Consider the following 26,208-nt stretch of genomic DNA (forward strand, 5'->3'; position numbering starts at 1 on the left):
TATAGAACATTCTTATATACTTATATTCATTCTAAAAATTCATTTTTAGAATTTTGCTTAATGGGCTTTTAAAGGGGATATCTTGGAGATTATAATTGCAAAATTTTCACTGAAAATAAGTAATTTATAACTTCTTGAAATATATTATTTTATTCATTAGTAAGAAATTTACCAAATTCTGTAAAAGCTGCAACAATCTCCTACTTACTTTCATGCTGCAGGTATTTTTCTAAGTAAAGATTTCAAAGCATAAAAAATAAAATATATGATTTTAAAATCTATTATTAATTTTATAAAGACAAGCTTTATTTTTTAATACTTAAAAATTATTATTCGTAACTTTTAGAAATTAATACTCCAAACAGAGATGAGCTAGGAAGAAGTTAATTAATGATAATTTATGTTACCATTTTTGAAACCAAACCTTTGCACTTGAACTAATGAATGAAAGAAGCAGCAAGAGACACAGTGTATCTGTATGTGAGGAGGACAGGAACAGGGAGGATGAATTATTATGTGATAAGAAGTGTAAGAGGATGTAAGAGAAGGAAGGAAGGAAATTGAAGCTGCACATGGAATAAGAGAGGAATGAAACTGCAGTCACTGTTCATTGGCACTCAGAGGGGCTCTGGGCATGTAGGCACAGGAATTCAGAAAAGGGTAAGAAAAAAAGGAATTTGAAAAATATGGGGAAAGGACATGAAGATTTTGTAGCTTCACATCATTGTGCTTCATCCACATTGGTCCCTCTTGGTAACTGTGAAATATTAGAAGAAGGGAAGATTTACAGGTAAAGCTTCATATTTGTAAATAAACAGAATATTCCCTCCTGGGAATAAGTTTTTGTGTTTCCTGGTCAATTCCTATTTATTTTATAAGCAGAAAAACCCATTATAATATATAAATTTGGAGGGCAGTAACTATGAAAAGTAGTATCTGAGGGTAGTACACATTTCAGACAGATTGAAACCATCTCAAAATTATCCCCCACTACTGAGAATTAGAAACACAAAACTATAAATCTACAGAGAAACTGAAAATTTAGAGCAAAGGCACCCAAATAACTGACTGATACTGACACGGGCAATATAGTAATGAGGCTGGTTAGTTCAGTTCAGTCCAAGACAACAAGCACTAAATGTGATTATATTATGGCCATATTCTAACTGCACAGTGACAAGCCTGAATCAAAAAGAATAAGATAAGCCCAGCTTTTATATGAACTGTAATTAATTTGCAGTCTGTTACCACTAAACTTAATTTAGGGAAATTCCTAGTTAGAATCAAGAATGTTAAACACTTGTGTGAATGAGAACAGTATGTGCAGTGGTGCTAGAAGCAGTAATATTTCTGATTCAAACCATGCACTGAAGAGTTGTTGAGGGTCCAGAACTTCTTTCCCTATAAAATTATAAGAGAATGAAGTTTGTTGAATGCTGATCACTTCCAGACACAGAATGATGGTCTATTAGTCCTTTTCAGAGTGTAATAGCAGTTCCACATGACACAAATTAATGGAATATCTCATTAATTCCTCAAATGTGACTAAACTGGTCAAGTCATAATAAGTTTCCATCTCCTTGAAGTAAATTTAGCTGCTTCCAGATTTTCAGTTCTGTGGAAACATCTGCAGAATATGAAATCTATTAAAACAGCAGGGTCTTCACTGGGAGATACCATGATCTTAACCTATTATTGAGCTGTTTCTGTGAAAGAGATCATCTTATTCAGCATCCAAAAAGAGCTTGAAGATTTGCATTCAAGCTTGTTTTGAGGAGAATTTGTGCCTCTCTGTTCTATATATGAACACTAATTTCACTATGCAATAAAAGGAGGAAATGTGAATATTTATGGTATGAAATGAGAAATATTATTAGCTATTTTTAAATTTGAGTTTTGCATCACAAGGTTATTTGCTTGTTAAATGAAATGACTAACCAGTAAAACAGGCTTTTGCCATGGTTTTACTATGAAATGGTGATTTGTTCTTTGCCTTAATCTTCATGTAAACTATCCTCAAAGCTTTTGTTTAAAACAAAAAGTAGTATAACACAAAGTGAAGTGAATCATATTCATAGGCACTTTTGTGAGGGAAAAAACCAAACAAGATTTTCTTCTAAAAGACAATCCTAATTTACCAGATAGTAATTCTTATTGGAGAGAATTACAGTAATTTTACAATGTTTTTAAGATTGTATTAGAGGATTCTACTGACTTGTCTAATCATCATCAATTGTTTCTCTTCTCTCCATTTGATAGAGCTACAAAATACCAGTTAGGCCTCAATTTACTGTTGTTTTCTGTCAGTTCATTTTATATAATGCAACTCCAATGCAGCTTCCCATATGTGATGTTACATTTTTAAGACCTGATAATAAATTTCTCTCTGAGGGAAATCTTGAGTGAAGATTTATTGGAGAACTAGTGATCTTGAAAACAAGATTCCTGCATAATGAAAAGTGTTTGCTAATATAATTTTATAGTTCAATTAACATATATTAAATTAGGAAATAGTGAGAAAGTCAAATTCTCAAAATGTATTAAGTACATTGCTTTCATTTATGTAATTTTTCGCTCATGGCTTTTCATTCAGAATGAGAGTAGATCCTCAATAATTCAAATTCAAATACCTTAAAAACCAGAAAACCTCACTATCAAAAGAAATTAATAAAATCCTTGCTGATGTTAAAATATTCAAATTAATTCAGTCTCAGTCACTTTTATCAGTAGAGTCCATAGCATGGTATTGGAAATACTGAAAATGTAACTTTGTAAAGTGCAGTAGCATTTGAAAATACTTGTTCAAAAATTACTGTATGGCTTCAGAGCTACAGAGGACTTCAGAGGCTTTAAAGCGGCTTTAAACTTTAAATGTGTGGATTGAAACAAATGTCTTTAAATATATTTGACCAATACTTAGGAGTGTTAATTAATGAGAGCATGCACATTGAGTTCTAACTCTGTGAAAAGTAAGGGAGCGAGAACATTTCCTAACTTATAGATGTGAGGGGTTTTGCTTGGGTTTTTTTTTTTTATTGTTTGGGGTTTTTTGTTGTTGTTGTTGTTTTGTGTTGTTTGTTTTTTTTGTTTGGTTTGAGGGTTTTTGTTAATCTTCCACAACCTTGGTCTTGAAGATTTATTAAAGAACCTAATTTTTTTTTTTTTTTTTTTTTGATGGTGGTAAGTGATCAAACCAAGAGGTTACAAGGATGCAAATTCATGTAATTTATAATAAATTTTAGAATCTTCATGTTTCTTATGAATTTAAAGCTACTTAATAAAAAAATGTGTTTGTTCTAAGATGAAATTTTCATTAATATAGTTTCACCAGTTCATTACTTTGCTTGTATAAAAGTTTTTTCATTTATTGTTAAATAAGAAAAAGGTAAATGATAAATGATTGAGGGAACATGGTGAATTCTTGTCCCATCTTTAGCCTAAGAGCTTTTCTGTAAACTTGGAGGTAGGAGTTCCCCCAGATATCAAGAAACAGTTGCATGCAGACAGACAATAGTTGTGTGCTTTATGGAAATATTTAAATGAAGACTAACTAAAGAGCATTATTGAGGAAAAAGTCAAAAATTATTGAGGAAAAAGTACAAATGAAGTCTTGACAATGTCAAGTTTTTTCAGGGATAAATTAATTGTTCAAATTAACATTAAATAAAAGTTAAATAGAAAAAACAGAAGTATTTCCAAAAAACCCCAACAAGATGCTGAGAGAAATGGGCCTTGTTGCTAGCAGTATGAGTAGTCAAGGGGAAAAGAGATATGAATCATTAATGATCATCTATTAAACAAAGAAAATTATGCCATGAAACTCTACTCAGTAATCCTAAAAGTCCTTGTACTTATGTGTCTTAGCATCTTCAGAATAACATAGTCCAAGAAGTGTAAATATTAGTGTTCATTTGAAACTGCACATAACCAGTTCAAAGTAATTCAAAAGAAGAACGTGAAGGAAAAGGGAATAAATATAAAATGGAAAACATAATGTAAATCATCTTTATAATTGTTCACCAGATAATGTTTGCCAACTAGTTGTCTGGACTGTTGCCGTTTTTGCTAATCTATATATTTTGTCAGATAAAATCTATTATCTAAAGGTAAGCCAGCTTTATATACAGCACTTCAATGGCATCCACTTAAAAATACAACTATCAGCATATGGAAAAATTAGATCTATTTATTACCAGTCACTACAAGTCACAGCATTTTGAGAAATTCAACGAATTCACAATTTTCAGAATAATAAATATGATGCACATTTAAGTGATATGCATCTATGAATAAGACATTGCAATTACATTCATCAAGTGTTAGGGAACAGTTAGAAAAACAGGCTAATACACAATCTTTCAGAAGTCCCTCCTCTTCCATGATCTCACTGAAGTCTTTAAAGGCATTTGTACTTGAGAAAGCATTCAGGTTTGCTTTGAAAGAAAATGTCCTTGTGTCTTTCTCCATTCACATACCTCTATTTAATAGTTTTCCACAGGCAGCTTCTAAAAACAGGATGTACCTAGCAGTGTGACATTCTTTTGTGACATGATGCCCACGGTGAAAAGCAGGAGCTCAGGACAATTTAACAGCTTGTCTGAGTTTGTGCTAGATGCCATTGTCAGTGCTGGGATCAAGGGTTGAGCTTTCTGGTTTGCCAAAATGATGACTTGTCCAAAACACATATTTATGAAAGTCCTTTCTGGGCAGTACATTAAAGGCCCAGTGCCTGTGTCCTGAGCTAAAGAGCACCATCTCACAGTTTGAAGGTTATGTATCATGTTGGAATGTGTTTTCTCTATCAGTGTGATGTTTTCACATTGTGTTTTATAATGCAGTAATTACACAGCTTGCCCCACAGTTCTTCTTGAAATTAATGCATCTCTTGTATTTAATAATAACACACATTTAATAAGACTATTTCATTGTCATAAATATTAAAAGCTACATAATATATGCACATATAAAGACTGCAGTAATGAAGGTGTTTAAAATAAACAACACCAATTGAAATTCAAGTGCTGAAGCTCAGTGGAAGCTGCAAGTAAAAGTAGCTGTACAAATAAAACTAAAATTACCTTTGTTGATCTTCTTTGTCTAAGAGGAGAAGAACATGGCATATGAACAAGGAGGGTGAATAGTGATGGGAAGTTCAAATGTTTTTATTTAAATAATTTGCAGCATTGACTTTCCATTAAGGAGCCTGAAGAAATGCCCTTGCCAACAGCATTTGACTTCACCTGTTCTGTATCCTCTGTGCCCTGGCCCTTTTTCTATGGAAGGGACCTCTAGACCTGGCAGACACAGCCCTGAGAGCTCCAGGTCCATCTAGGGAGGAACTCTGCTGTGGAGAGAAGCAAGAAAATGTCCTTTAGACTGTTTTCCAAGTAAACCCTGAGGTTACAGAAACTCTGAGTGTGCCAGGCACTGCTGGACACAGCCCAGCCATCACTATTGGAGCTCCAGGGCAGCTGAGCATTCCCTGCTCACACCTAGGCAGACTCAAAGAGACAACTGAATTATGTGAGGAGATGCAGAGCAGCCCAGGATAAAAGAGGTTCAAAACTGGATTAAATCAATTTTACTTCCACTTGCTACAAGGTGTGAATGGTATGTTTTGCACCTTAGGAATGAGAAGTTTAAAGTATTTATGTGAGCATTGTTTTCTTAACACTTTAAAGGATGTGGTAAAAATACCATAAGTAATCTCAAATTGCAATATTCAGGTACAAATTTTAAGAATCCCACAGCTTGAGGGTAGTGTTTGACACTTGAGTGGGAAAGGGCTTAACTGTTAAATTCTCAGTTCAAGATTATAAAAGTAGAAGTTCAGAAAGTTTAAGATCAAAAAGTGTCTAGGAGTGTGAATTTTTGTTCTGATTTGAGTGATTTTGCTTGTTATATTTGGATTTTAATGTAATTAAGAGGTCTCAGTCTAGTCTGTGAAAGTGATGCGTTAAAGAAATGTACTTTTTAGAAAATGAGATAAAGTATATAAACATTTCTAATTTATATGTGTTCAGGTTTTAGTTTCTCCATTGAAAAATCAAAGAGTGAAGACTCTTCAGTTCTGAAGAATTGAATGATAGTGTGACAAGTTTTCAGAAAACTGTTACAGATTAATCTAGTGAAGTATATTTCTGCACAATAGGAAGAAATAGAGACTGGGAATTAGGGGAGGCTCTATTTAGAGTGAATTGCTAATATCATAGTTACAGGGGTTTTTTTTGAAAATATATAAATTTCTCACTATTCTATTAACTCTTTTATTTGTGTCTTTTCTTTTTAAAACAAATTATTAGAAAAGAGGGGAAAAATTAATCAGTCAACATAATATTTGGACTTCAAAAATTTTCTCCACAGGAGCAGCTGTTAAGGAAGTTAAGTAGTCACTGGGGGAGAGGAAAATCCTCATCATGAGGTGAAAATGGCTGGATGACAAAGTCTAGAGTAAAAATATATATTTGCCCTGCTCTGTGACTGAAGGATTAGAGTGTGCTGCTCCACTGCTTCATGTTATGATATTTGTTATTTAATACATGAAAATAATGGAAAGAAAGGCAATGAGATGGCAGCACCTGCAAATGTCACAATTAACTGGGTTGCTCAAATCCGAAACACACTATGTGGGGAACTTCAAAAGGGAGCCCTGAGACCTACAGCAGTGGATGACATGATGTTAAAAAAATCAACAGTATGAAAACTAGCAGGCATTGAAAGAAGTAATTTGAACTATTTATGACCTCTCTTGGGTTCTAAATTAATTTAGAAATACCAGAAAAAGAGATCAAGTCATTGTGGACAGCTCAATAAAACCTGTGATCTCAATGTTTCATCAGCCTTTCCCCTCCCCTTATAAATTCTCCAAATAAAAGGATCCTTTCACCACAAAACAAGAATCAATGGCAAGATGATCCTGTCTGTGCAATAAACTACATCCAGTACAGCTGATAGCATATAATGCAGCATCATCTCTTATTCTGACTGCTGTGATAGAAAAGAAATAAGCAACAAGAGAAAGAAAACAACCTATTTCTTAATAAATATGTTGTGCTTTTTTTAAAGTAGAATGAGTGAAGAATTGGCAAAAGTGAGGAGATGCAAATTGTACATAGGCAGAAATACCACATTTTTTTCACTAAACAAGTAACTAAATGCTAGTTCATGCAAGAAGGTCCCAAACTTGTAGGTGCTTACATTTGGGAAGGCAATTTAGATGAAATAAAAGTGCTTTTAGTACCACCTATTACAGGGTGCTGAGCATCCCATAGAGACTCTTCTTTCTCAGAAATCCAGAGGGGAGATATCAGTGAAGGTCTCAATTGAGCCCTTTTGTCTGGCTTCCCTTGTGGGGCAAGATCTACCCTGTCTTTTCCACTGTTTAAAGATCTGAGGGATTTCTCTGGACAGTCCTTGTTCCTTGCTTACATTTAACTTATTACTTAGCATAGCCAAGGTTTACAGAGTTATCCCTTTAATTAGCCCAGCTGCATCCTCTACATCTTCTGAGCTGCATGTCTCTCTTCAGTCCAAAGGTAAGGTTAATAGTAAATCTTGTATGCTATAAAAAAATTAACTGCAGGGTAGTACAAGAACCATGCCAGTGTTACCATGGACAGTCACACACCCACAGCAGGGATCTTTACACAGTGTACCTCCAAGTAGAACACGTGGGAGGAGAGGAAGGAAAAAGTAAAATGAGCATCCTCTTTTTTTTTTTTTTTTTTTTTTTTAGTATTATGTACAGAACTGATTAAAATAGATTTCAAGGAGAAAAAGTTCATTGTGCAGTTGCTCCAACAAGTGCTTTTAAAAATATTTGGAAAAGAGAGGATTTGCAGAAATCCATTAAAAGGTGCTCATTAGGGTGGCCATGATTCATTCCACTGATGGAACCCCTGGTGCCAAAGATTTCACAGGGGCAGAGGCAGGAGGTTGGATGCTGTCCAGGGAAGTGGTTGAGTCACTGTTCCTGGAGGTATTTACAAGATGTGGCACTGAGGGACATGGTTTAGTGGTGGACTTGGCAGTGCTGCATTAACAGTTGGACCTGGTGATCTTAAAGGTTTTTCACAACCTAGGTTATTCTCTGATGCTATGATTCTATCCTCTTTTCTAAGTTGGTTTGAACTTTGTATGATTTGAGGATGCTGACATATACTGACTGTTCAGCATAAAGAAAAGGTCCAGATTTTTTATGCTGTCTCATACTTTGCCAGGTTGTTCCATATCACAATTGCAGCAAAGAATCTCAGAAAAACCCCAAACCAAGGAAATTAATTGAAGTCTTTTAATAGTTAACGCTTAACTGTAAGGCAAATCCATACACCACTCTATTCTTTTCCTCTTTCTGATAGTTTTTCTTGTCCTATGTTATTTTAATACTTGAAAATTCCTCTAAATTACTAAATAATTTTTCATTATCAAAAGGTTCCATCATTCTTTTGTCATTGCATAGTCCTCTTAGTCTGTAACTACTTCCTGTTCTCTTCTACAGTTCTCATAAAAACCTCAGTTCTCTGGAAGGGCAGGCTGAAGGATTCTCACTGGGATATTGCTGTTGTGATCTTTCAGTCCCTATCAAGGCAGATGAAACTTTGAATTGCTGCCATGCTCTGAGGTGCCTCCTGCCTATTGATTCTCACCACTGATGTCACTCTTTGACTTCCTCATTATTGTATGAAAGCCCATAAGGTCTAAAGCTACAAGTGATCCAGGTTGCTTTCTGGGCCAGTGAAGGATTAGTCTCTGCTCATGTTTGGTGTTAGTTTTGTACATGTTAGCCATTATTTTGAAGTAGTGTTTCATGGTAAAACATAATTCCTTCTTACACAAATGGAAATTCTTATTTCCATCTAAGTTCTACAGAGGACTCTTTATGGAAAAATTCTGCACTTTTTCTGTGGATGTATTGCCCAAAAAATACTTGTAGGCTGTTGTGCAAGTGCTTAAAATATTCACCTCTCTTGACAGTTCTCCAGACTATGCTGGCCTCATCAAAACCCTTTTTCTTATTTTTTTTCCTGAAATCTTTCCACATTATAAAAGTGTTTCTGATAGCAGGATGGCAAGAATGGGAGCAGCTAATAAAAACTCATTTGACTGGTACATTTAGGTTTAGGCTCATTTTGGCTGTACTCTAGTAGCAATGGTAAATGAGAAAATATTCTCCTACACTTTGTTTGTATGTAGGTTACATCAGTGGAGAAAATTCATATAGGAAAATGTGTAATGCAAGCTTGCAGTTCAATGCCAGTTTGGGTAAATTCTGACTGTAATCCTGAAGCAGAGGGGTCAGGTGATCTTAATAAATTACATGATTTGGTTTATATGGAAAAACCCTTTACTTGAGATCCCTTTGCTTGAGATGCCTGTACTTGGTTTATTTTTAATTGAAAATTTGGTCTGTGAAAGAAAAGTTATTGTTCCATCAAGCTGATTTTAACCCTTTGGGTAATAAGCTGAAATGTTACATAGATTCTGTGGATTTCACTCCCATACCTAACAGAATCAAATTTGAAACTCCTAAAAATCCAAAGAAAATCCTATATTCATATTAGACAATTGACAACAACAACAAAAAAAAAATTGTCACTTAAGAGCAGAATACAACCTGGAGAAACTTAAGAGTGAAAGGACTCCTCAATCATGAGCACTAATAATCATACCAAATGAATGAATGGAGAGTGTGGTTTGATACTGTTTCATTTGGGTCAGATTTTTTCCTTCAGATAGATGTTGGTTTCAAAGGAATGCAAGATAATTTATTTTTCTTTTTCCAAAAATCATAGAAAAATATTAATAATTTATATTCATAATGAACAGAATATTTTTGGTGTGTCTTTACCCAAAAAATCTGGGAATACAAGAGTATGAGTCCTAAGACATTTGGAGAAACAGTTTTTCCTGTGAATAAAGGGAAACTGTGTGCTGATGTAATTTGTTGCACATTTATTGAGGTGTGAGTGCCTCATATTTAAAATTAAAAGCTGCTGCTATGAGTTCACTAGCTAAAGTAGTGACAGGAGTGAAGAAGAAAATTTCAAACAACTGAAATCTGTAAGAATTTATGGAGAGGTAGAAGTTATAAACCTGTCCTCATGTATTGTTTGCCTCATGCTTTCTGATGTTCCTCACTGAATAATGAAAATGCCTGTTGATTTATTTGCTGAATTCTAAGAATGAAGCAAGTGTAAAGGCAGGCTGAAAAAATACTGTGCTTCAACTTGCTTTTAAAGAACTCTGATATCATCAAGGCTTAAGAGGGCCACTTTTTATGAAAAAGGATCACGTGGCACTTCTCTTGCAGGTGGATTTAGGAGAGCAGCCTGCCCCTTCTGTATTGCATTGAACCACTTCATAAATCTGGGGACTTAGACGTTTGGCTAGATTACAGGTTTTTGTTTTCAGCCCAGGAAAGCTGCAGTTACCTAACTAAAATCCACAGAAAATTTTAATAATTAATTTTTCAAGCAACTATGCTTATGGTATCTGTACCCTGTCCAGAGGTATAATGTTTCTGTCTAATAAAAAAAGCATATAAAAACTCAGACTGTAGTACTCTGAGTTGCTGGCTCAAGATTTTATGAAGAACTCCTATGCTTCAGAAATGTAACATATATTTACTTAGCATTCTGTGCATTTTATTGGTGGAGTATCTCTCTTTAAACTTGTCAGTTGTGGATTTGATGACATTAAAGGCACAATAGTTTTAACTGTTTTCAAACTCACCTAAAGACAGCATCTTCAAAGTGGCTTTCTGAACTTTCCAGATGTAGTTGAAATATGTGATCTTGTCATGAGAGGAGTTTATTTATAACTTTTTTTTCTTTGCAAAGCTCACATGATGGATTCCAAGAAATCTCTGGATAGAGAGAAAAATAACCACAAAATAAATATTAAATATAATTTCTCCTGGTTAGTTGCTGTTGTTGGGTTTTGCTTCTTTGTCATCTGGGTAGCTGCACTCATCAGACTCCAAGGTCTGACTGTATGAAACAGCTCCTGTTTTGGTAACAACAGATTCCTTGCAGCAGAGAGCTGATGTTCAAAGGCAGTGCAGTTACCACTGCTCATGTTGAACAGAGTGTGGAATTTGACCTTTATGAAAGAATTGCAAAGAGGCTTTGAAATCCCTGTAATGATATCCACGGAAAACAGACAGGAGCTGGGAACAGGGAAGTTTGAGTGAGTTTTGGAGAACAGCATTTTATCCCCCTCCCTGTCCCAGGTACCCTCTGCCACCCTTCAGTTCCTGATGAAATGTGACTACAAAATTCTGTGATATTTCATTTTTTCCACTTGGAGTCTCTCTTAATAATATACAAACCTGCTCCTTTTCCTTACCTCACAGTCTTTTGTTAGGAGGCTCATCTGTGCTTGTCTGATTCAAAGGAAGACCTTTGGCATCTATTTATATGCAGTGTTGAAGACAGGATGCTGAGCAAGAAGGCTCTTGGATTTAACCCATTATGGCCATTTTTATAAAGGATTGAGAGTTACATTCCTCCTATTGCTGGTTATCCTTCAGGCATTCTCCTGCTAGCATGGAAACGTGTTTTCAAAGTGTAGTACAGCTTTCTGCTCTTTGGAAAATGAGAAAATGGAGAAATCAGGTGTATTAAGAAGGATTTGCTTCTTTGTGTTGCTGTCCCAAACTGCAGTTTTGGATCCTGGGAAGGCAAGACCTTGTACAGATAGATTTCACAAAGGGAACTGTGCCTTTCAAGATGCCATTGTAACCTAATAATCAAAAATGAAGGAAAGATAGAAGAGTATTCTCTGATGCCTACATTTCCCTAAGATTATACTCAAGAATATATTCTTTTGAGGATGTGCAATTGAAGTGCTTCAAGCCAACATTATGGGGCAAATTTAATTTATTACAAAAGTAGTTATGTTCTGGGGGCTGTTTTTAGAGGCGAATGAGCTTGGACATGGGATGTTTATTTCTGTCTGTGCAATAATTCTTTAAGCTGCCTGGTGGCACACGTTGCTGGTCTCTTCCAGCCAGCTGGTGGGTTCCCAGGCAGAGTCTGTCACACACTCACGTCACATGGAATCCCCAAGCACTTGCAAATGCTCTGATCCCTGGAGAGGCATGGGCCTTTGGGGCTGAAACGCTCACTCGTTGTGCCGAGATGCTCTGCTTAGGAATTCAGGGCACAACGTAAACCTAGCTGTGGATCGTGCCATTCCACCTCCTTTTTTTTTTTTCCCCTCCTTTTCATAAGTCCTGGATGTGATATGTTTCACAATGATATGTTTTGTCTTATGTTGTTGCTCTCAGATTGCACGTGTGAGAACACAGCATCTCAGAAAAGATTTACAAACATGGGTGCAGTGACTGATGGCACTTTATTTGTGAGGGAAAAGGCATATGTTTGCCTTGTGGTGTGTGGATCAAAATCCAGTGAAAAGTGAGCTGACTACATCAGTGATAAGCATGTTATTTACCCCTTCCCCTCCCCCAGAATTAAAGGCAGGAAAATGCTGAATGCTATGTGAAAATAACATACAATTTATTGATTCTCTCTGTATGCTTTGTGGCTCTAATGGACTTTATGAAAACCCTAAGCCTGTCCATTTTATCTTTGTAAATAATTGACTGAGAACACTGTTCTAAATAGGATAAGTGGGATGAGATACATGCAAGAAGAAGACTGTACAAGTAATTATATGTATATGGTACATTTCAGCCTGTTTTGGCAAAGTTCAAATACATTTCTTCATAGTGTCTGAAAATTAGAGATCTAATTTTTGGCTCAAGTCTGTTGTCACAACTACCCTTAGCTCTACTGTAATTTGCATTTCAAGTGTACTGGAATCTCTGAGCACCGCCTCTGTGTGTTGTATGATTGCTGTTAATACTTAATTTCACAATTATTTACGGCCTTGATGTATTGCTCGACTGTTGCTAATATCTCATTTACTATTCTGACCACCTGGAACAGCTCTTCTACATGATACTTCCTGGGGTGTCTAGTCTTTTATCCCCTGGTTGTAACTTCTGATTTCTCTCTGGCTGTAAAACAGTCTCATACCTTTGCATCAGCAAGTTTTTTTTTTTACTTTTGTGTTGCAGGGCTCAAGATGGATACCAGGGAGCATAGCAACACTACTTCATAGTCAGAATATGGGGACCTTTAGTGTCCTGAGGAGTTGACTTGGAGAAGCTCAGGCTCATTCAGCTCCTGGTTCCAGCTAGGTGCAAGGCCACATTTATTCTGCCTAAGTTCAGGTTGCCACTGAAGGGAGAACTCCATCCTCTTGCTAGTGGCATTCATTTCTCCCTGGCTTTTTGTGCTGCCACTTAGTTTATATGACTCTCAGACTAGCCAGATGAAGGATTGATCCTACTGCAAACTAATCTTCTATTTCTTCTGGTTTGCTTTTTGGGACAGTTCCCTAACCTTCTTTAGGATGCAGCTGTGAGAGGCAAGTGTCAGCACAAACAAGGTGGAGGAACAAATGACCCAGCTCAGGAGGGAGAGCAGAAAGGAACACCACTTCTGGCAGATGTTCTGATTTATGCTACAGGTTTTGGTCTGCACATTCACTGGGAATTGGCAAATAGGCATTGCTACCATGCATGAGTGATGTTGACAGTCACACTTCTTTAAATGGCAGCAGGTTCTGTTCCCCCATTCAGTCAAGCTCTGTCTTTTATACAGGAGATGTTTGTGAATTCTGGCTCTCCAGGCTTTGTAAGCTGTTCATCCCTGCTACAAGCACCCAGTGGTACAGGTTACATAAATACTCTCTACGATGCAAAGTGGCATAAGTAAATGCCTTATAGAAGATAAGCATAATTATCCAAACCCTTAAGTAGGAGCACCTATAACATTTGCCAAACAAAAATGCAGGTAATTGGAATATCTGGCTTAGCACATTCTGAAATTGGCCTTTGGGATCTCAGAATCTCTGATTCAGTCTTCCTAGTTTAGTGAGTTAGATTTCCAGTTGGGAGATTCTTTCAACAGAGCTTAGGTTTTAAACCAGATATATATTGAAACCTCCAAAGTCTTTGTCTTGGGATCTGCCACAGAAGTTATATTCCTAGATAAATCAGAATACCATCTTTACTGCCAACTGCAATGTGAGAGAGTTAAGAGAAGTCTTTTAAACAACCAAAGGCAGCTAAAAAACTAGGAAACACCTCCCTCCAGGCTACTTTACTTTTCCTAGACTGCCACAGGCCTCCAAAGGGTGTATTTCAGATTTTGACTTGAAGTTACCCAAATCTAACTTACCTGAAACCCTAGGCAGGCATGCAGGACACAGGCAATGTCACATCATGGACCATGGATGATACCTGAACTGGATAATAAATCCTTATAGAGATTATTATCCATTTGCCTATTGAGTCAAATAGTTTTGACAAGACAGAATCTGAACTGCAGAGGGCTGCTGGTGGTGAAACAAAAGAAATTGGTGGTAAATTAAGTTTATGCTGTTAAATCATCCTGAGGATTTTGGCAAAGTTGATCATGGCAAGCCCTGCAGAGCTTTACTCACTGGGCACTGATGGCTTCTGTTCTGACAAAATTCACTTCCTTTTGTGACACATCAGCTATCAAGCAAAAACTCAGCCACAGTTACAGGTAAATACACATTAGGAACTGAAGGAAAAAAGCTTTCCAGAAGCATGGTAATTAACTGAAAACTGGATACTTTTAATTCTAGAATGTTTATGTGAATCTATGCATGTTAGTGGACAGAAATGCATGTCTAAATACTCTGAAGTTTGCCCTGGAGTTATGTGGTAATTACCTGGTTATGAGTTGTGCATGTTAATTTCTGCAAGTGATTTATCTGGTTTATCTGTCTTTTAAATACATATTTTCCTTCTTTATTTTTTTTTAATGCTCCTATTTTCACAACAGAGAGCAGACAGCATTCCTATAATTATGAGTGCAGGCAAGAGTTGACAAGGAGAAGCAAGAGCTGAAGGTGAGGTAGTTTCTCAGTTAATCTGTGAGGAGAGATAACTGGCAATAACACGGAGCAGAGCAGAGATGTGGCCAGAGAGGCAAGCAGAAAGGATACTTTTATCAGCATTGTTTCAAAGCAGCTATTACAGTAAGTACTAAAGAAGGAAAAGGAGCAATTACAGTAGTGAAGTGTAACTGAATTTTGAAATGCCTTTTAATAATGTGCAGGACAGCAACTGCATCTTTACCTCAGCAACTGGGGCATGTTCTGGATGTGTCTTGGTTACCTGCTTTCAAGAGAAACACAAATACAGAGAAAAAGTTTAATTGAATTTATCATTGAGAGCATGTGCTTACGAATTTGTAAGATCTATCATCAGAACATTCAGTGTTGCAAATGTTTTTGATAGTGGGGCCTGGACTAGGCACAAACCCCTTTCATTGTCAAAGTGTTTGAGTGCTTGTTTTGCCTGATAAGTAATCAAAGATACAGATGATATGATCCTTTAATATTCATTGTTATTTACTTCTGCAAGATTCAGCTGGTTTGCTCCGTGATTGCTTTTGTAAAAGAAATGCTGCATTGTAATCAATTTGCTGTGTGCAGTTTAAAATGTCAGGGACATTTCTGTTATTTAACCTGCAGACTCATGCAGTATGGATGAGGCAGAGTTTTTGAAGTAAGGCTATTTTAAGGACTAACTTCAAAGAGATTTCAGGTTCAGCATATCCAAGTAAAGTATATTTTTTCTTATTTCTTGTTTTCTTTTTAATTTAAAGTTGGGATGCATTTCAGACAGAAGTCAAGATGCATTAATTGAGGTGTATTTTTTTCACTGCACTGCTATTTGTCTGGTCATTCCTTTAAATGTGATAAATGCACACACTATTGACTGTGATCACTTTTGAGTATTGACATTGTTTGAAAATTCAAGGGAAATACTAAATATTTCTTTGTTATCAAAATACATATTTGAGTTTAGAGTTCAATTGAAATGTCATAATCAAAATAGTTAAAGAAGCAAACTGGTCTGTGCACTAATTTGAAGAAAAAACTTTTAAAATGGAACTCCGTGGAGCTTTTGTAGATACATAGGCCTCTCTTCACTGTTGGTTGAGTTTATTTAAAGAGCTTTTCTAGTCACCTTTGAACCTAAATGATTTCTCCAGATGTACAGAAGTGAACAATGTAAAAATCTTGCTGCTTCAGCAGAACAGGATCCAGCTGGCAGGGAACTGGATCTGCAAGTCATTGGTTACAGCTGTGTTTCGATTTATGTGATGGTTGAAAAAATAAATTACTGGATTAAATGGCTAGAAAGAGAACTCTTTGTTTAGCCCTTGTGTGGGGACTGAAAGTGTTTATGGTGCTGTTTTCTTCAGAGCCTTTGCAAAGTAAGCTGGACAAATAGACTTATTCAAAACTTGTCTGAAATGTTGTGCATTCAGCTTTATTTCTTTACAGAAGAAACTGTATGTTTTTGTATAATGCTGTCAGCCAGCAACCATTTTTAAGGTCTCTTGGCCTTTCAGAGTGGCAGTAGCATTTTAGCAATGTCTTGTAGGCATTGCAGTTTATCACTGGAAGGCAGTTTCCTTTCGTTAAAGGTTTTCAAATGCATTTCTTGGCATGAACACAAATACAAGTAGGGACTCTGTCAAACTCATAACTTTTTAATGGGTTTAATATTTCAGCTTTGTATACCACTTACCTTTTGCTCTACATAATAGTGCTGATGTAATTGTAAATTGGGTGCACAATAATTTACAGAGCAGGCACAATGAAATCAGAAACTAATGCCAAGTGTTTGGATTATCGCATATCTTATTTTAATGTTCTAACTATGGTGATTATGTCTTATTACCTGATATCCTGATTCTGCAAAGATTTACATGCTTAATTTTACTGAGCAGCTCCACTTTGTTTGATAGAACTGAGTGGTGCATAGAGCCCATCAAAGCTTTGTTAGCTATTTTAATAAGGAATGTGTTGGGGTTTTTAAAATCTTGATATGATTAGGGTCCTTTGAAATCTCACAAACTGCCTTTTCTACTGCAGGTAGCTGGGTTTAAGAAGTTGAAATGTAACATCTTCCCATGAAGTCCCAGCTCCATTGAAGTCACTGGGCATTTTGCCACTGGCTTCTCTTAGGCTAAATTTCACTTTTAAAAGTGTATTTTAATACATTTACTTATAACCAATATCCCAAAACCCACAAGTGATTTTTCTTAAGTGATGAAAATGCTAGTGATATGATAGACTATCAAATGTGAACAAAAGATTTTATATTAGACCAACAGGAGTTTTGGAGGCTTCTTGCAGGAGCTATGGAGAACAAAATAATAGCACAGAACTTTCAGTCATGGCAGACTGTGAGTATATAGTGCATTTTTTAAAGATTTAGCTGGCTTTCAGCATAAGGTTTTCAAAGCCAGGAGATTTTCAGCACTTGTATCTGTTTATTCAGCAATATTTCCCAGTAATTATTTTAGGCTGACCATTAGTTTCCTTTTACAGTCATAAAGCAGCCTGTAGATGTAGCCCAGTATCAGTTACATCCTATTTATTAAAACATTTCTAGAACGGTGCATGAACGTGGAAAATTATGGTTGTGATTAGATCATAAGTATTGTCCTATCAAGATCTTTTTTAGAAAACAGTTTGCACAAATTGTTTTCAAAAGATTGCCTTTTTAAAATCCTACAAAGCGCTGACCAAGGAGAGCTAAATACCAGAACAGGAGTTCCAAGGCAAAAATGAAATCAAACAAGTTGGCCGGGTTCCACCATCAGCCACCCTCAGAAATACCAGAGAGAGGCTTAAAATATTTTAAATAGAATATTTCCCCTCCCCCCTTTTCTTTCACTGTTGTCCCCGAGCAGCATTATTACATTAGGAGCCATGCGACAGAAAGTCGTGGTGATGCAGAATAAATAACCATAATGTATCAAAAGCAGACAAAGGTGTGATTGATCTGTCTGGAATTGGCAGACTCTTTCGCTGTGTCAGGCTGTTTCTTTGATCAATGAAGGTATAGCCTCTGACCTTTAAAAAAAATCAATGAGATTGATTGAAAGGAGAGAGAGAACTATGAGAATGCAGGATAGCTTTAACCTTCACTGTCTAGAAAATTTAAAATATTCTGGTTCTGCAGGCATTGAACCTATTTTGTATTTTCTTCTTAAAATGCTTTGCTTTTCCCCAGACTGCTTTTGAAACCTCTAAAAACAAGGTTGTAGAAATGTTGTGTCTGAATGTTTCTCACAAATGTTTATCTTCAGATTGCATTGTTAAGAAAACAGGAGTGTTTTGTCCTACAGCAGAATTCTGTACATTCTCATAGTATTTTCAGCATGTACCAAATACCCTTAATTTCCTTTTACAAACTTGGATTTTTATGTGGCAAATACACACCCCAGAATCAATGCTCAGAGAAAAGGTTCAGGTCATTTCAGAGGCATTAACCCCCAAATAAAGGGACTTATATTGCTCTGTGGTTGCAACAATAGTATGTAACCAGCATGGAGGGGTGACTTCTGCATTTTTGGTGATCTAGTTCTACGTAACCCTGTATTTTTATCAATTATATATATATGTGTGTGTGTGTATGTGCATTTGCAGGTATACCTACAGGTCAGGAAACAGTAAAAATGTCATACTGGAAATTCACAAAACAGGATTTTTAAAATATTGCTTGGCATTTTATATCTTTCTTATTGAGCAGACTGCAAATGCTGACCCAGCTGTTAAGGCAAAAGCTGGTTTTTCAACAGTTGGAATTTCATTTTAGTACTAGGCCCTTCCTTTCTTCACATTGTGGTGATGCTGTATTAAGTAGTAACACAAAGCAATTAGTGAAGTAAGTATAAAAAGTGTTCATAAATAGAAAAGCTAATTCATTCATTCATTCATTCTTCATGCTCTCACAGCTCAAGGAAACATAGGTCAAAAGAGTATGCATATCACAGTGGTTTGTTTTCACAAATAACTACTTTTTTAATTGAAAGTGTTGGTAAAATCAAGGTCTACTGAATAGAATTCACACAAAAGTAATTCAAACTGCAATAATTTCTGCTGTCATATGTCTGTGTTTAATAAAGGGCAGGTAAATTGACAAGTCAGAGATGGTATAATAGCATTCCTTGGGTAAGATGGAGCCTGCGTAGGAAGGGAAGGATATTGCTGTTTCTCTGTAATTTTATTTCTGTGATTTTCTTTCTGTAATAGATTGTGTAGCCTATATATATTTTCAATACTTCATGATCAGGTGGGAATTTCAGCTAAGTTAAAAAAGGCATTCTTGCTAAATTAAGAGATGAATTCTGAATGTAGCATTTCTAAACAAGAAAATAGAAGGGTAAATTTTTTCATGGCAAATCTGGGACCAGATAGCTGTGGGGATTTTCTGAAGTCTTTATCCTATTGTTGTTCCTCAGTTAGGGGAGAAGGTGTTACAAAGCTGTGGTGCAGGTCATTCCAACTAGGCACAGGTCTAACAGTGTTACTCTTCTAAGTCATTTAAATGCTACATTAAGAGAATCTTTTTTTTTTATTAATATTCTTTCTATGTACACTGTGATCAATAAACTTTTGCTTCAAGAAAAAGGAAAGGGATGAGTATGCTATATCCTAGTTCAAGCACACTGAGGATATGAAGATGAGAACTATAAATCAGAATAACATTTGTTATTAGTGCATTTCTCTCTTCTTGTTAGGTATGTTCTGATTTTGTTCCAATGATATCTAATTATTTTCATCACATTCTCTCCACATTACTATCTGTTATTTCATAGAGTTCTTATCTGTCACACAAAGTTTGTGTTAATATTGCAAGTTGCCTCACTCTTTCTGTTTAAGAAACAAAAGGCTTATCCTATATTTGAGCAGGTTCTGATATGTGATATGCATGTCCAACCTCACCTCTTCTCCCTCTCTATCCAGAAGTAATAATCCAGGAAATGTCTTAATTTTTATCTTTTTCCCCTTTTTTTATATTTTAATATTTGGGTGCTTTCAGCAATGGCTGCCCCTCTTTCTGTTCCTTACAGACACAAACTGCATCTTTCCAGTGTGGATGTGGATGCTGTCCCCTTGTGGATGATGCTCACACTCTGAGCTGCTGCCTGCAAAACTGAGCAGTGCCCTTCAGCCAGTTTAAGGTGGTGTCTGATGCAGTGCATTCATTTAGCATTACTAAAGGACAAAATTAAGATTCTTTTTGTTTCTCATTGCCCTGCCAGCTAAACCTTTCCCAGAAAAGAGACAAAGCTGAGGTCATTTTTTTTCCATCTGTGAGGGGTCAGTGACTGCAACCAAGCTGTTCCTGGCTGAGGTATAAGCCTGTTAAAAAGCACCTATGCTAGCAGCTGAATCATTTTCAAGACCAATTTTTTCTATTTCTACTAATGAAAACAGCAGGTCATTAAATCCAGCAGTCGATCTCCAATTATAACCTGTTCTGGACAGCACGGACCCCTGCCCAGACAGACCTGCAGCCCCAGCCTTCGCCTCTGCCATGAGACCCCTGTTTGCTGATCCTGTCCCACATCCACTGCCAGCATCTCTAGGAGCACAAATTCCTCCCCAAAATACCATTATTTGGTATTCTCAATGCTGCCCAGACTGGGGCTGTGCAGTCTGTCTGTCCAGATGAGAAGCAGATCTATGGTTAAAAAAGGTGTGGTTCTGCTTGGAAACAGAGGCAGTGTCTACAGGCAGTGATGTAAGTGTAAGTGTACCAGGATTTTCTTTCATTATTGTTATTTAAGTCTAACAGAATAAATCAGACTTAAGAGACCTAAATTCTGGATACCTGATACCTGGATTCTTTCTTTCCTCCTGAGAAAATGAGAGATGAATATGTGAGAATTGCTGGAGCGTTTTTATGGAAAGCTCTTAGATCTTTTCCTGCACAGGAATAAAAAAATAATTTAAAAAAGTGTAATGGTTGACATTTAATCTTCATACAGCAAATAATAATTACAGGCAAGAATTTAAAGTGGCTCTGCTCATAGTCAAGCTGATGGTTCTTTTCTCCTTGCATTACATGAGGATTTACTGTGCTGTGGATGCAAAATGTAAATGATGGGCAATTCTGTGAAATTCAGACATGCACACAAAAACTGTCTTTCCAACTTTTTCACACTTACCTTCAAACTGAAAATGGATTTTCCTGGTGGCTGATTAACCAGAAATGAGTTGTTTCTAACTAGGTTGAGGGGAGGAGGGTTCTGTAATATTGGATTAGTGAAAGGAGTGAACAGCTTCAGTTTAATTCAACTAGTCTTCTATTTTTAATCTCCAAGGAAACAGCTGAGTTGAATGTTAATTAAACAGCAGTCTTTGATCCACCCAGCCACTCCCGGAGGCATAATAATAATATATAAGTGCACAGCAGCACATATATAATAGGTACACTTAAAGGACTGCATCTAATCTCACCATATTCACATTTAAAGCATTTCTTGCTGACCCACTCTTATATTATTTAAACAGGGAAAGGAAAATAGAGGAGAAAATGCCAAGCTAAACTTTGATGGTCTGAAGGTAGGGCAGCAGAGCAAGTGTGAGTTCCTATTATGAGGCTGTATAAGGGTTAATGATTAGAAGAGTGGAATCAGGAAAGACCTTAAGCCCAGATCTATGACAGTGGTAATTGAGCTGATTGATTACGACATCTCGTTTCAGACGACTATTGATTTAATCTAGTCTGCAGTCCCATTGGCCCCAGAGGTGCTCCCGAGTGAGGCTCAGCACTTGAACCTGGCTACTCTTTCCTACTCACCGTCTGGTTATAAATTTCCAGAATCTGCAACCATTTATAATTTTCACTTATCTTCATCCTTTTATTCAGAAGCTTCTAATTTCATCAGACTAATGTTTTTAACCATTGAGGGGGGAGGCACAGGGAAAATGAAGTGGCACAGACTGAAAAGGGTGGGTTTTTAAAAAAAAAAAAAAGGCAAGGCAGAGAGCCGGGTCTCTGTGGCCAGTATTTGCATCTGTTGTCTCTGATTCGCAGAGCTAGAAAAGGCTGCTTTTGGAGGCAGTCCACAAAGCTGGGCTATCAGTAGGCAGTTTGCTGTACGCGCACGTTCAATTATTAAAATAGTAGACTTTTTTTTTCTTTCTGATAGCCATAGCGAGGTCATGACATTAATTTATCCAGGGTATTGTGGGTAACTATACAGAAAAAAAAGCATAAAGGGCACAGATGCTGGAGCAGCAAAAAATGGATGGGTCTGAGCAAAAGGAGATTAAGAGGCGATGACCAATCTAATGTACGTATAGCAGTAAGAAGCCGGCATCCGTCACAGACTGTTGATGGCAATAAGTATTTTAAGCCATGCTGTGCATGTGGTAATTTTTTTTTTTTTTTTTTTTTTTTATACCTCAGTAACTGCTAAGCTGAATGCTGTAATCCTGTATTTTTTTCAGTTTCCCAAATCTGATTTTGGTCTTGTTTTTGTTGTCTCATGCTTGGCGTTCTTCTCTCGCTCTCTGTCTGTGGGTGTGTGTCTGTCTCCATCTCTCCCTTTCTCTGAGATTACAAACTTAACTGTTTCCTAATTGTCTACTCTCCTCCATCCTTTTCCTAAGAAATTAATCACCTTCACCACGATTGGTCCCAAGCGCGCTCTAACCGAGCTTAGGGCGTGCACCTGGCATTTTGGCTCCCTTCCTTTACTTTGGGGCTGTGTGGCATTTTCTTTTGGACCTTTCCTGGGAGAGGATGCCCTTCCCTTTCGCTGCTGCTGCCGTCAGGTTGCCAAAAGGCTACCTGAGCCAGGACTGCAGCGCTGCATCCTGGGACCTGCCCGCCCGGCTGCGCCGAGGGCTTCCACGGCACCAGGCAGCTCTGAGAATTGGCTGGTGAATTGCGTATCACCTGTCCCCCCCCTCTGGTAAATAATTTCTATACCGCGAATCACAGCGGTGTGGTATTGTCTGGAAAAGTAATTCCCAAATACTGTTGGCGTAAAAAAGGGAAAAGCCGAAAGACTGTCAACACCGTAAGCCATTAAAGTCCCTTGCCTTAAGAACAAAGGAACAAGGTAAAAATGCACACAATGATTATGCTCTGTGGATTTTCATAGCCTGTCAGACAACTTGTGCCTGTGTTTCAGTTACCAGCCTTTGTGCTTTGTTTTGTGTTGTGTATTTTCTATACGTGTCTTGAGTTTCTCCGTGTGTGTATTCGGTGTACGTGTATGTGTTCAGACTTCTCTACCAAAATGGAGCAAATACCATACAGAAAAATACACAAGTGGGGCTCAAACATGCATTTTCAGTACTCAGTGTGGTGGTGTGGATGTATTGCCATTGTTCTCTTGCAGTGCTCCCTCTGACACAAGCAGCTTCTATTTTTTATTTTACTTTAACTAAGTCTAAAATAAAAGAAAAAGAGGAAAAAATTGCTTAGTCCAGTTAAATGCCAGTTGAAGCCCAGAAGCTCACGATTTCAGCACAGTGAATGGTGATTCAGACCCTGGCAGGGTTTTGGCTATGAGACAATTCCTACTTATAAAGAGTACAATGAAGGGAGGGGGGAAGATAGCATTAATTTTGAGGAAGATTAATATTAGTCTTTTAATGTTCATTATATTCTGAAGAAGTGAATCCTTGTAGCTTTTGAGAGCTAGTGTGTCCTTCCCACTGGTATTTATTCGAGCAAAGGAAAAAATGAAGAAGGCGTAGAATAAACTCCTAAGACTGTTCAAGAATTACTGGCATTATTTCTCTCTACATCACGTGTGAGCCTGGGTTGCCTGCTATTCCTGAGGCAGAGGATCGAGGATGAAAGTCTGTGTGTCAGAGCCTGTTTTCACAACTGCATTTGGAGATCTGTCTTATTGATTAGGAAAAAAAGGGGGTGGGAATAGGAGTGTGAGGTGAGGGGAGGACCGACTGACTACTGGCTTATTGCAGCTCAAGACATTTTCTTCCGGAAAGATGTCAAACAACTGAGACACAGCAACAGAGGAAGTAGAAAGGTGGAAAAATAAGAAGAGGGACCCTTTGGAAGAAATGAAGGCATTCCTTATGAGAGCCTTGAGGTTTTTTTGTTTTCTTTTTTCTTCTAACATCTGACCCACAAGGGCTAGAGTGACAGCGTCATGCAAATGCTGCAGTCCAGCAGGTCTGAGAGAGGGTGGATGCTAGAGAGTGAGTTAATGTTAATGATGAGTGCAGTGAAAATACCAGCCGATACCACCCCCTCCACACACAACTGCTCTGAGTCAGCATCCGCTGCTTTGCCGTGCCTTTCTGTGCGTGTGTGTGTGTGTGCGTGCGCATGTGTGTGTGTGTGTGTGCGCTGTGACCGTGTGTGTGCATGGGAGGTAAAGCCAGTCAGTCAGTGAGAAGCAAAGGTACGTTCGAGAGCAACTAAAATCTGACTGATTTCCATCTTCAGAGCATCAGATGTATTCCCTAAAGAGGATGGGTCTATGCGATGGGGGTGGTATAATTATGTTAATGTCATATTTATAGAGGGGAGAGATTTTTCATTCTAATTATTGATTTGAAAGCTGTGGTCAAAATTGTTTGTTAAATCATGATCAGCTTTAAAAAAAGAAATTGAATGAAATCTAGGGACTGCTATACATATATATCTCTCTCATATATATATATATTTTGTTTCATTTAACTATTTTGTGTCTGGGGCATAACTGATTGAATGGTGCACAGTGACAAAGAAACGGCTCTTATATAATGTTGCATTATATCATCAGCTGAAATAATATTGTAAATAATCCAAAATGTTCTGAAATCTGAAGTATCAGTCTGGAGGGGAGAGTGAAGGGCAGGGGTGGGGGTGGGGGGGCACTGGCAAATCTTTTCTTCGGCAGAGCACTCTGTACAGCTTTCTTATAAATGGATGGTTCACCTGTTCGACCAGCAGAGATTCTAATTCTTCCCCCCTCTTCTCTTTTTTTTTTTTTTTTTCCCTTTTTAAAGCTGAACGGCTTCCTGAAGAGCTCTGAGTTTTCTATGCCAGATTCTGCTCCAGTGGCTAGGACCTTTATGGCTGCTGTTTCTTTTGCTCTGGGATCTGATGGAGAAAAAAAAAAATAAAAAAAGCCACGATGGATCCTGTCCCTAAAGTAGAAATTTTCTTTTTCATTCTGCAAACAAGGCTAAAGATCGGAGGAGAATGAATGCAAAAGTAACTCGGGATTGTGGTCGTGCCATTAAAAGTGTTCGGCTTCAGGACAAAATTATTTGGGAAATCCGAGCATTTCTTCTTACTGTATCGACAGTATTTGAAAGTTATGTGTGCTTTGAGTAATCTGGTTCAAGTGACAACAATCTCTGCATGTCAATGTTTTCTGCAGCTTGTGGAGTGAAGGCTAGTTTTGCCACTGGAAAGGAAGAAGCTTTTTCTAGCAGTCTGTAGAAGGATTAAATGTTGAACGTGGGGAACAGGAAAAAAGTGAACACACGCCCAAAGGTTATCCGTGCATCGTGAATGGGTTGAAAGTACTCTGTAACCCAGGGCCCACCTGAACAGTAGGACTAAAAGTATAATGGGGAAATATTTCAATTAGAACCCCCTTAACAAGCATTTAATCCTTCTTTCAGGCATTAAGGAAATAGAATAAAATTGTTACTGTACAAATCTGCTGGAAGCAGATTTTAACCCATTTGTAGACGCTTCCCTCTGATGCATTATAGTAACATAGCTGCTTGCAAAGCAAGGCAGTGAAGATTTTTATCCTGTGTTCTTTGTTTTTCCTTTTCAAAAGTTAAGGACTATACTCTCAGAAAAGTCTGTTCGGTCAGCTGATACATTGTTTGAATGTATGTATGCATCTTGCCTGCTTATTTGATCTTTTCTGCCCCCTACTTGAAACTGTGATTTGTTTATTTGGGGGGAAGGAGGTTGTGGTGATGATTTGGGGGGGGAAGGGGGAGGGGGGGAGGGGGACATTGGTTTTACATTGGTTTTAGAATTTATTTTGGGTTTGGTGGTTTGGGTTTTTTTCTATTTAATAATAGCAGTGAAAGTTTTGGTGACAGCGATTATGACCACCCAAACAGTTCAGTTTATTGGAAGACGAAAACTACTGGATCATATCGGACTTTTCCTAGTCCCTGAGACCCTAACTTGTGAGGTTTTTTAGCAACAATCACAAGTCAGGCTCTTGGGACCTAGGCGGAGGGGAACCAGCAGCTTTGGACTGTGATTGTTTCTCTGCAGAATTTAGAGAACCAAAGGAGCTTTCCTTGCCTGGAAGGGTGAAAAGGAAAATATACCTATTTCAAGTCTTA

The 26,208-nt window shown here is 37.3% G+C and overlaps 1 protein-coding gene across 3 annotated transcripts in view; it reads left to right on the forward strand.

The window, feature by feature from the left end:
- LOC306810341 (uncharacterized protein) overlaps positions 1-25,836 on the forward strand; it is a 217,606-nt gene extending 191,770 nt beyond the window's left edge. For 2 of the 3 annotated variants that reach the window (XR_013776440.1, XM_079322823.1), the window contains one exon: positions 24,895-25,836. Coding sequence is in view for 1 of the 3 variants with exons in the window: in XM_079322823.1 (XP_079178949.1) it covers positions 24,895-25,011 (117 nt within the window). In the remaining 2 variants the exon portion in view is untranslated. Of the gene's footprint in view, positions 1-23,999; positions 24,306-24,894 lie in introns of those variants that run through there. The other variant, XR_013776441.1, reaches the window with a different exon arrangement.
- Positions 25,837-26,208: the final 372 nt, after the last annotated feature.

Source organism: Erithacus rubecula, assembly GCF_903797595.1.
Source record: "Erithacus rubecula genome assembly, chromosome: 1".
Classification (NCBI taxonomy): domain Eukaryota; kingdom Metazoa; phylum Chordata; class Aves; order Passeriformes; family Muscicapidae; genus Erithacus; species Erithacus rubecula.